At 33.0% G+C, this 12,885-nt stretch overlaps 1 protein-coding gene across 1 annotated transcript; it reads left to right on the plus strand.

Annotated features, from left to right (window-relative positions):
* The first annotated feature begins 5,393 nt into the window (after positions 1 to 5,393).
* LOC128202443 (uncharacterized) lies at positions 5,394 to 12,629 on the plus strand. Its single transcript, XM_052902785.1, has 2 exons — positions 5,394 to 5,781; positions 12,396 to 12,629. Exons 1-2 carry the CDS (start codon positions 5,685 to 5,687, stop codon positions 12,530 to 12,532), a joined length of 234 nt encoding a protein of 77 aa, XP_052758745.1. The 5' UTR covers positions 5,394 to 5,684; the 3' UTR covers positions 12,533 to 12,629.
* The last annotated feature ends 256 nt before the right edge of the window (positions 12,630 to 12,885 follow it).

Below are 12,885 nucleotides of genomic sequence, written 5' to 3' on the forward strand. Positions count from 1 at the left end.
ACAGGCGGAGTTGCCATAAAATTTTCATCTTTAAAAAAAAATTAGGACCTTAGAATATGTAATTTTGCACAGATATACCTTTTAGAACGTATACAACAATTTACCAACATTTCTCATGGGAATGAGGACTAAACCAATCCGCGCTGGCAAAACCGCAGGAAATACCTAGTAGCAAATAAAGAAACAAAAGTAAATAGATACCAATCAAGTGAATGTCCCAACTTGTGCGATAAAGTGATTCATATCAAACACTTTAATGCGTATTACAAAGTTTTCCAATAACCACATACAACGGCATCGTGCGGCCGTGGGACGTGGTCAAAGAGTATTACATTCTATTAGTAGAGAAGGGACAAATGGGACACAATTAAATTTTACCCGACCACGGTAAAACGAGGGCGTTTGGTTTTGATGCTGAAATAATATTGGAAGTAATATTTGTCTTCAAAAACGAGAACTATAGACAATATTTATTGTAGGTAAGCATAGTGGAGTTTTATGTTAATTTTTAATTTCTGGGTAAAATACTTTGAAGAATTCTTTCTTCATTCATGCATTCATGTCTATGTGCATGAATGAAGGTCGATATTTTCCATCAAGTAGGTAGTCAGCTTGTTTGCTATATTCTGTGTATCACAAAAAATACTTAGGAATTGATAGTTTTACTAATAGCATAAAATTGAAACAATTATTTATTATCTCATACAAATTTGTATGAGAAATAGCCATAGATTATATTATCTATAAAGTGAAAGTTAGATTGGGTATAGGAATATTATTTTTATATATTTTTGATTAAGACCTATTACAGGATTTTTATCATGTAAAAATTTGTTTTATTGCCATTTTTTTATGTTTGTACGTTTATCTACACTTAAATGGTTGAACGAGTTTGAATGAAATCCGGCACATGAGTAGATTATATCTCAACACACAGGATACTAATGCACGCGATCAAAGCCGCGAGATATAACTAGTATTACAAATGTGATGGTTTGTAAAATTGTTTTTGTTTGTTACTCAATCACGTTTAAATGTTTGGACGAATTTTAGTGAAATTTAGTTGACGAGAAAGTTATATCATAATTTAACAGATAGAAATATATTATATTCTATCTTGATTCACGTGAGAAAAGCTGCGAGAAACATATTTATATTTAAAAAATATATAAAAAAGTTGATTTATTTCCTCTACGGAATCCCTAAAACTGTCTGGATATATTCCGTTGATTTTTTCTGTCAGGAACATATTTAGACAATAAAATGAAAGTGCGTATGTATCGAAGTCTATACCTTTCCTCGGAAACTTTGTTCATATTTGTCTTAAGTACATGTTGAATTTTATATTGTCTTAGTTCTTCCATTTATTACATGAATAAATGTATTGGAGTAACAATTTTGGGTTTACTTAGGGGTGGGATATGGCGTGAATTTACTGGGTACAGAGGAATAACACCTGAGTCCTCAGGAATGGCAACGCATGGGGGGTATTATGGACGAAACAGTATACTCTGTTATGTCCATGGTACTGCTCATGTCTATAGGCGACGGTTACCACTTTCCATTAGGTGGGCCGTCAACTTGGTTGCCATTTTAAGTTGTATAAAAAAAAAAACTTAAAATTTCTTCAACATAAGTGTTACTTTCTTTAAGTATTTTTTAGCATGTACAACCATGTGCGAATTCCGCATTTCTCTTACGAAACTGATCACAAAATGATTTTACAATTATACTGATTTTAAGTATAATTAATTTGATGTAATTACAAGACACATGAATCCAGTTCAGATTTTTTATTAGGAGAGAGAGAGAACTATTCTTCTAACGCTTGCTATTTATCTAATTATTATACATATATGTATGTATATAACCGGTTTTATATTTGCTCGACATCATGACACATCGTTTTATATGATGTGCATGTAATTAATAGAATAATAACTTTGTTAAATTATTAATATTGATAATTATGTAAATTATTTTTATTCCTTCTTATTAATGATAGTTAATTAAAAACAAGTCGAGAGATGCTACAATTATTCATTTAACAAATATGTAAAGTATGTAAAAAGAATTATAGACACGTGATAATCTATTTTGCCGCTCAAAATTATTAACCCCTTATTAATAAAAACTAAAACGTCCTACAAATTTATTAGATTGTTTTGTCGCTGCCTTTTAAATTGAGAAAGTGGTGCAAAAGAAAGGACAAAACAATGCAACAGCTAAAATAGGTTTATAAGAGGTTTGATGTTTTATGAATAATATTTTTTTTTATTTATTTATTAGAACAACCTACAATATTATTATGGACTATGATTACAGTTTTTATCTCATGCAATAGTATTAGTATTAGCTTAATTACTGGTTACCACGGCATGCATTAATTTTCTAGAAGAAAAAGAACGTTTTATAATTTATTTACTTTAGCCAAAATAACATAAAAATATGGCGTGTATAAATATATAGGTACGCTTGAATATACGTTTATTCACTTCATATTGAACGGATTGATTATTTATTTTATTTTTAATAATATGAACGGTTGATTTAAATGTATTGAATTTTGCAAATATGTCACACACGCGCACGCACATATACATGCATATTACACACACACACACACACACACACACACACACACACACACACACACACACACACACACACACACACACACACACGTGCGGACACACGTTAATGCAGCTATCGCACACACACACACACACACACACACACACACACACACACACACACACACACACACACACACACACACACACACACACACACACACACACACACACACACACACACACACACACACACACACACACACACACACACACACTTTACACACACACTCTTACCACAATCTTAAGTGATCTTGGCGCCTTAACGGTTTAGAAAAATCGTCAAATTGAGAACTTCCTTTTTTGGATTGGCAATAAAAATAACAGTGACTTGACAATAACAAAACAGTGTTTCCGTGTTGTTGGAAGGTGTCATCTCGCCGCCCCCGCGTTGACTCACTACGATCGCGAGTGCGCATGCGTGATCTCATCACACTATACATGGCACCGGCTGCTTTACATGTTTTAATTTTATAATATACATATATATAATATATAAATTATAGAAGTTTGTTCAACTATACGACCTTGGTGGGGTGTAGTGGTTTAATACACCGTTTTATCTTTTAATGGTCGCGTGTTCGAATCCCGCGCAATACTAACATACTCGTATGTATGCATGAAAAGGTCTGTTTGTATTGGTCTTCTACTCGTAAGTGTAATAGGTATCAATGTATGTAATTATAAAAATCCAGAATTTTTATCACTATGTGCGTTTTAGACAACTGAGATTGTGTTCCAGAACAAAAAAAAATCCCGTGTATTCCCGGCATAGAATAGTGGCGTATTTATCTCCATGGGTGTTTTGAAAGGCGACTAAGGGCTGGTGAGGGATGGGCAGCAGCATCCCTCTTAAAACATCTCTAAAGCCTAACTGCGGTTGCTAATCCGCTTGCCAAGTGTGGCAACTACTGGCAAAATCTTCCTGTTCAGCAGTGGACAGTTAAAAGCTGATATGATGACAAAAAACAACTTCAATTGTAGCTAATCCAGTTAGTTCGATTTAAAAACTAATCTACTAAAAATCTAAATCAGTCTACAACTGACGGACTTATGAGGTAACAAACAAAAAAAAAACAGTTGAATTTAGAACCTCCTTCTTTTTGAAGTAGTTTGATAAAATCACATTCTGGATCAATGCATATAAGATTATTATATGACGCTTGAAAAAATGTAGGTTAACATGGTCATATTTTAAGAGAGTTTTAATAAAGTGAATGGTTTAAATTAACACCCTATTAGGGTTAATTGTGCATAACTTTATGTTATCCCGACAATGTTCATCACGTTGACCAGAAGTAAAGGCACTAGGGTGATATCCTAATAGATTATTCATTCATCATCGCGTCCTACAGAAAAAGGGATGGCTCTATGAGCCCTTAGGGAAATATGAAGAGATTTACAGCTTTTACTCAACGGAGATATGACCTATCACATCAGGCGCGGTGCAAATAACTTCACAACTTTTTTTTTATTATTATAGGCCAGCGTCGTTTTGTTTATTAAAACTTTTTAATGTTGCCAATATGGGAGGCGGTGATATTTTTTATTTTTAAAACTGAAATGTTACACTCGGAACGACTGTGTCATGGATATGAATGCCTAATTCATTTTTTAGTTTGTTATGTTTCGCTTTGTAATAAATATTTATATTTTGCGATATGTTTTGAAATAGAGGAGAATATGGGCATCGGTATAGACTGATAAATAAAAAGACTTAAAAATGTATCTATTAATATCCCACTAATGGGTATGAGAATAAAGGCTTTTTTTATACAACTTAGAATGGCAAACAAGCTGACGGCCCACCTGATGGAAAGTGGAAAGCGTCGCTTATAGACATGAGCAGTACCATGGACATAACAGAGTATACTGATTCGCCCATGATACCCCCCATGCGTTGCCATTCCTAAGGACTCAGATGTTATTCCTCTGTACCCAGTAAATTCACGCCATATCCCACCCTTCAAACCGAAACCGACCTTCACAGCCATGCAAACACAACTGCTTCACGGTTGAAACACGAATGGGACAAAGGTACCCAAGCAATCGACTTTTATACAAAGTCTCCTTCTGGCTAAAGGCTAAAGTTTTATTTATTCTTATGGTATGGGTCTCTCCTAATAGTCATCATCATTTTCCTACGCTTATCCCAATTATTTATTTGGGGTCATTGTAATGTGTTTTTCTCTTCCTATATATATTCTTCTCTATTCGCAGTCATTTCTGCATTCACTCTCGTTCTGGTCATATCATCCTTTCACACAGTCCATCCATATCTTTTTAGGTCTTCCTCTGTTGTTATAGTCATCCACATTCATATTTAGTACTTTTTTTAAAATTCAGCACGATGGTATCCATGTGGAGGTCAACTTAACGGGGTATATTGCTAAAAATGGAACTGGTAGTTCGTATTACTAACAATCCCTCCTCCGCCACCCAGTCGGAGATCGTCCAACACTGCGTTTGCTTGTACGGGGTCGTAGCGATATGGGAAAGAACAATGTTTACCTATCCAGCTAGTAGGTTTGTAAAACAATAACAACATGTTACAAATCAAATAACGATTTTTTATTATTTAATTCATATATGACTCAATATTCTACATCAAATCTAAATGCTATCGCAATAAGGTTCAAAATTCTCCACGTTTTCGTCATAATGAACGTATAGTGCCGAGCGGAAACAGAACGTAAACAAAGAAAACTGGAACTCAACAGCAATAAGGCTCACTACGTACGAAATGCAGCTCGCTGTGTATCGATTTTATTAGGCACACGTCTCATATTATTTACAGACAAGTCGCTGATCCCGAGCAACGGTATACACCTCCAACTCTAGAGTGTATTTACCAAAAGCGTATTCATATTAGATTTCCGAGCACCCAATGCCAGCGTATCGGCTCTGTCACCGATACATTCGGATACTTTATACGAGTTGCTAGTAGTACGCTCGCCGCGACACGCGCCCGGAAGACTGTCAAATAAATACGAGCTGAAATATATCTGCTGTCGCGTGCTGTGATCCTGGTATATACGTGTTGTAGCAAGGATGAATTTTTGTTTGGTTTTTGTGCTGTTTGGTTATTTTTTCGCTTGGAGCGCGGGCATGTTGTATCGGCGGGATTCGGATAATGTACTCAAGCCCGGTGAGAATTAATTTGTTCTTTAATCGAATCGAATAAAAAAAGGATAAAAATAATTAGATTTTTTTTTTGTACTTATGATATATGTGGTATTCGTTAATTTTGTATTTTGAGTATTATTTATTAATCAAAAGTTGGTTTCATACAAATTTTGCAAAGGTTAAAATTGATTTTCTTTTGTTTAAATTATACTTTAGTATTTTTTTTCTACAATTTTGTTATTATTTTATTATATATTAATTTTATATGTGTTAAGAAGCTTTATACGTAATTAAATAAAAAATATACTATTGCATGCATACATTCTAACCCAATCTGTAATATACAATGTGAAAAAACGATTGATCGATATTTATATTGAAAAATTCTCAGACAGGACTCGATGCAATAAATTTTCTTTATTTCTCGTTATTCGAGTTTGGAATGTTTATGAACAAAATTAATAAATAAACTATGAACTAAAATACAAAGATAAAGTAAGTTATTGGAAGTACGATATTAGGTCTCCATTTTTATTTCCTACTAGATAACCTTGGGTAAAATGAACGTTGATTTATTAATAATAACTTTATTTATTGATTAGTTTCATTTTACGACTTCGAGTGACTGGATTAATATATGTTAATTGATCCAGATAAGAATCAGCCTCTGTATTTTTTCATTTCAAATAGTGCTTACGAGTATGTATCGAATTTTATGAGAATTGCTTAAGTTTTTTACGCGCTAAGAGGCAACAAACACATGTAAAAGTTATTACTTCAATACAAATGTGGATATTTCCAACACATTAATATTTGTTTCAAAAATTTTGAATAATATTGCGAAAAGTTGCAATTTGCATTTAATTTGAAGATGTATCTTGTAGACTACATCGCAGTAGCCTTGACGTTTATGCAGTTGGTGCCTACACAGGCGCAACAGCGGTGCACTTTCGAATATACATATTTGTACTATCAAAGGTCGTTATATTTTTTTTTTATGCAACTTAGAATGACAAACTGACGGCCCACTTGATGGAAAGTGGTAACCGTCGCCTATAGACATGAACAGTACCACCATCATCATTTCAGCCGTTAACTGTCCACTGCTGATGATAAGCCTTCCCCATAATGGGAGCCTTGCCAATAGTTGCCATTCAAATGGGTTGGCAACTGCAGTTAGGTTTTTAGAGATATTTTAAGAGGGACGCTGTATCCTTCTAGTTCTCTTAGCCGCCTCTTACGATTCCCATGGGGATGGAAGGGGTGAACTATTCTATGACCGTGATATAACAGAGTATACCGTATATGATATCTATAGATATGCTCCCAAGGGCGAGGCCTATGTTCAGCAGTGGACAGTTAACGGGTGACATCATTATCAATATTTATGTCGAAGAATTCATAATGAGATGACGAATAGATGTGTATTAAAATCACCATTCCGTGGCACCTGTTCTGAGCCACCTGTATTCATTGATTCAATACAGTCCTACACTGCGTTTGCCTGTACAGGGTCGCCACTATTAACTTTTTTCTATTTATTTATTTATTTTTACTTTCTTGTATACAAAATTTACATTGTTTTAATTTATATAAAATAAAGATGTACAACAGGCGAGCTTAACTCTGTAAGAGTTCTCTTCCTGACTTAAACCTTGAGCAGACTGGTACATGAATCACCTATAAATACCAGTAAATAATAATCTATTTTTGTTTTAATATAATAATCATTTTGTCGTTATTTACATATTATGAAGATATTGCCAAGCTGCTTAAATTAATTATGTGGTATTTGTCGCTTGATCTTCTATGGATCTCAAAAAATATACGTTCCTAATATGTTGTAAATCTATAACTAATATTATAAATCCGAAAATGACACTACTTGTCACTACTTTACCTCTAAATCGCTGACTCGATATTAATACATTTTAGTATATAGACAGATGGGACTCTAGAGACGGTTATAGGCTACCTTTTCTCCTGGTCAACGAACACATCGCAGTTACGCGGACGAAGTCGTGAGTTAAAGCTAGTAATTTTATATTAGGTACATTTGTGCTGTGTGCGATGACCTTTACTTGTGAGTTCATCCACAACTTCAAGTTAACGTGGTGACACTATCATGCAGGTATTTATCATGTCAATAATAAATTATTTTAATAGTTTAGCTGTGAACTCATTGTATATCGGATATTACCAGAAGGAGAGTTTGTACAAAAGTCGATTGCTTGGGTACCTCTGTCCCATTCGTGTTTCAACCGTGAAGCAGTTGTGTTTGCATAGCTGTGTTTCGGTTTGAAGGGTAGGATATGGCGTGAATTTACTGGGTACAGAGGAATAACACCTGAGTCCTCAGGAATGGCAACGCATGGGGGGTATCCTGGACGAAATAGTATATTATGTTATGTCCATGGTACTGCTCATGTCTATAGGCGACGGTTACCACTTTCTATCAGGTGGGCCGTCAGCTTGTTTGCCATTCTAAGTTGTATAAAAAAAATCGGATATAGTAAATTTATAAAACGAAGTAGTTTAAAGACGGTAACACGAGCAGCTAGTGAAAGTAGAAATATAACTTTCATATAAAAGTTTACCGTTCATATCAACATAAAATTGTCATTATTTTTAATCGATTTCAAAAAAGAGGGGCGTTCTCATTTCGGTTGTATACTTTTTAGAGAGTGCATTAAGTATGTATATGTAGTCCGGAAAAAATATGGGGACATAGAAAGTATGGTTAATTTTACTAAAAGAAAATATTGATTTGGTGTTAATACATAATATATAGATTTATGTTTCTTAAATCGATGATTAGTAGTACCTATGTTTATGCAAATAAATGATTGACTTGACTTAACTTTAAAACGACTGCATTTAGAGATTTATTAAAACTTAGAAAAAAATTGTAAAAGCAATTTGAAGTGACGGAAAAAAGGTGTCAAAAATTTAAAAAGGAATATTATATAATGTTACGTATTTTTGTCAATTCAAACCGATTTGATGATTATTTTTATTATGCAATTGATAGTTTTTATTCATGTGTAAAACGTTAACAATAATATTAACCTTTGTAGAAATATTAAATTAATATTTCTTTTTATCACTAAGTAGAAAAAAACGTCAATTTAAAATAACCTATCGTAAAAGTTTTTTTCAGAAAGATGCTCGTTCCATAGACAAATCAAATAGATGAAAATCTTTTATTTTTACCTCATATTTTAAACATATTTTTATACTTTTAAAATATAGGGTAGTGTAACCGCTTTCATGTGTGCGTGTACCTTACATAATCCTCAACGTTAGGGTTGCCACGTTAAAATTTTAACGATTTTTAAATTCATGCAGGATATTAACATTTGTAATCTGAACAGTTGAGTGGAGAATATTTCAAGTTTTTTTTTTCATACATAAAGAAATTGATTTCTTTCTATTATTCGTTTATTAAATAAAATTTTATTTATTCTTCACAATGTATTTATAGGATGGAAATATGTAAAGTTTCTAAGGGTGACAATAATTTTTACATGTATTTTTTTGAGTCAATTTATTGTTTATAATCTAATAATGGTAGGTAAAATAGTCATATACATAAGTGTCAAAACATTTCCTTTATTTACAATTAATTATTTTAATTTTTCGGTGTTTAATCTTAATATTTAAAAATTCTGTGTTGTGATGTTAGATCATATTAATCTTCGAAATCTTTTAATCAATTTTGTAAACATTTTGTAATTACTCCAACTTGAGAGATAGAATATTTTTTATCCCAATAAGATTAATTTATAGGTAATACATCGTTTTCCGTGTAGTAATCTAATAAAATAACTGGTTATATCAGAACATATGACGCATAGGTAACAACCCTAGTTTGTGCCATTTTTCATTATTTTAAATCCAGCGGCAAAAACACTGGAGTGTACTTGATGGAGCGTACGATTGTGCAGTAAGTGGCACTCGGTCGGCCGATGTAGCCTTGTGCCGGCGGCGGGCCACGGTCAAGAGTTGGCAAGGAGTGGTTCTTATGTAACCAATTAACAATGTTATGCTGATAGTTGTTCTCATATCAGGTGTTAATAAGTACACATTACTTCGCAAAAAAGCGATTTCAAGCGTGAATGATTATATATAATATATTATATAGATTATAATAATGATTGTATTTAAATTAATGTTCAGAGTTTAATGTGACGCGATTACAGATATATAGTATTTATATACCTGATTTTTATTTATTTTTTACTTTTCTTTAAGTTCCAGACACGAATTTCTTATTAATTCTTTAATTTCCCGTGTGGTTCCGGTATAGAATAGGTCACCCCTTCTTTTCCGTGGGCGTCGTAAGGAGTGGCTAAGGAAACTTTGTGGTCGAAGCATTGGCAGCAACGTCTCATTTAAAACGTGACCAAAGCCAAACTGTGGTTACCAACCCGCCTGCCAAGCGCGGAAACTACTGGCAAACTTCGGGATTCGATTTCCGTTATGGACAATTTAATAGGAATCCTTGGCAGAGAAATAAAATCTAAGTTCGAGTCTGAGCGGTTGGAATATAATCATTAATGACTTACTAGAGGGAGATTTTGTATAAAAGTCGATTGTTTTGGTACCTCAGTCCCATTCGTGTTTCAACCGTGAAGCAGTTGTGTTTGCATGGCTGTGTTTCGGTTTAAAGGGTGGGATATGGCGTGAATTTACAGGGTACAGAGGAATATCATCTGAGTCCTCAGGAATGGCAACGCATGGGGGGTATCATGGGCGAAACAGTATACTCTGTTATGTCCATGGTACTGCTCATGTTTATAGGTGACGGTTACTACTTTCCATCAGGTGGACTGTCAGCTTGTTTGCCATTCTAAGTTGTATAAAAAAAAAAAAAATTTTTTTGGAGTAACTATTGAATATTTCTTAATAATCTATTAATGTTTTACATCTCGGCACAAGTTTCTCTCCATAAAGAGAATATAGTCTATTACTATTGTGTAGATTAGACGGCTTGATATAGTTTTATTTTGGAATTGCGTTTTTTTGCGCTTGTGATTTGCGCTTTCCCTTATATATCTCCTAAGACATTGTGGAGATAAAAATTGTTTTTATTCTTAATCTGTCAGATTAAAAAAAATATTTCGAAGGTATTTGAACTGCTAAAAGTATTATTTCTGTTACAAAGTGGCCAGACATTTTATTATTACTATTTCATTAACAATGTAAGTATATTGTGTCGAAAATTCATTAGCATAATGTAAATCTACAGTAAAATAATAGAGAAATAACATTTAAAATTAAAATAACATCAGTAATTTCTATATTAGAAGCAGAAATTTATCTATTTGTATTATGAATATGGGTATTTTTATAAAGATTACCTAGACATGTAATGAAAGCATAATTTATTTATCCAAATGTGTGTGTTTTATTAAAAAAAAGAGTGATATTAAAAAATCCTTATATAGTATATATTATATATTAATAATTATTATAAATTTATTAATTTCAATTAAATTCATTTTAAATAAATAAAGTGTAATTTAATATGCAGCTGTCTTAATATTTCAAATTCAGTTAGACAATAAATACTTACTGACATCAAAAAATTATGATATTATTGAAAATAAATGTATTTTATGTAATTTTTTTAATTATATAAGAAATATAGTGTTGCTGTTATTCGAGAGTAACGCTCTCTGATATTACTGATTATTTGATTACAATTATTTTGTTTAATTCCGCTACCATTAGTAATCGTGCTTCTGCCAACATTCAAATATTAATTATTGTTCTTAATAACAGAACACAACCTTCCATATTAGCTATCTATCTTCGACTGCAATTCTGTCCACGCGCGTTCTGCGATATGTCCTTCACCTCTACAGGAGGCATTTTCAGGCAAATTAATAGATTGCTACTCGCGGAAAACCAACCTATTCAAAATAAAACCTAGTTCAGTAAAATAAGTAAAAATAATACCCTCCACTATCAACAATTAATTATAGTATACCCAGACTATAAACGTTAATTATCTTTTTTTTTATACAATTTAGAATCGCAAACAAGCTGACGGCCCACCTGATGGAAAGTGGCAAACGTCGCCTATAGACATGAGTAGTATCATAGACATAACAGAGTATACTGTTTCGCCCATGATACCACCCATGCGTTGCCATTCCTGAGGACTCGGGTGTTATTTCTCTGTACCCTACAAACTCATGCCATATCCCACCGTTCAACCGAAACACAGCCATGCAAACATAACTGCTTCACGGTAGAAACATGAATGGGACAAAGGTACCCAAGCAATCGACTTTTGTGCAAAGTCTCCCTCTGGTAATACCTATAGTTATGATCAGCACCATAAATGTCATTAAATACACTGTGATGCTCTAATATCACCGACGTCACAGCATATCGTGGGCTTATGATTTCATGAGGACTAAGATGTTATATCTCTGTAGAAAAATTATTATATTTTTCTTTTTATACATATTTTTTTAACGCCTTTCAACTGAAGCATAGCTAAGCAAGGATATTTGTTTAGCGTAAAAGTACGAATAGGGCAGAGGTGCACATGCAAACGAGCTTCGTACGAAGTCTTCCTTTGGTAATTTTGTAAGTCGATCAATGTTTTTTTTATTGTTCCAGATCTATTACCAATATCATCGACAGTGATGCCGCTGCCATATTACTCTATATATGGATACGAAAAGAAAATACTTCGAGAAAAATATAAGAAACGACCACTGGGGAAAATATCGCTAGTCACGAAAGAGCCTAAATAAAAAAAAAAAATATAGATTTATTATATATCATGACTGTACCTAAATAAGTTATCAGCATTAAAATATTTTGAATAAAGTTTTATATGTTGTAAAATGATGACTTCAGTTATTTATTGTCTACTTCTATGAAATGAAATGCAATACTAAATTTTTGGGCCCAATTTCATAATTTTATTGGGAAATAGACTCAGTAAATGGAATAACATTTCTTTCGTCATAAATCCTACCAATAGTCTAAAGATATTTTAACATATTTAAAATTTTTAGAGTATATGTATTATGTAATTTTAACATCAAATTTGTGTTTCGTTTGGCCCTGAAACTTCGGTAAATACTTCATGGTAGGCTTTCTG

The sequence above is a fragment of the Galleria mellonella genome, unplaced genomic scaffold (genome assembly GCF_026898425.1).
Source record: "Galleria mellonella isolate WM207_F2 unplaced genomic scaffold, CSIRO_AGI_GalMel_v1 utg96, whole genome shotgun sequence".
Taxonomy (NCBI): Eukaryota; Metazoa; Arthropoda; class Insecta; order Lepidoptera; family Pyralidae; genus Galleria; species Galleria mellonella.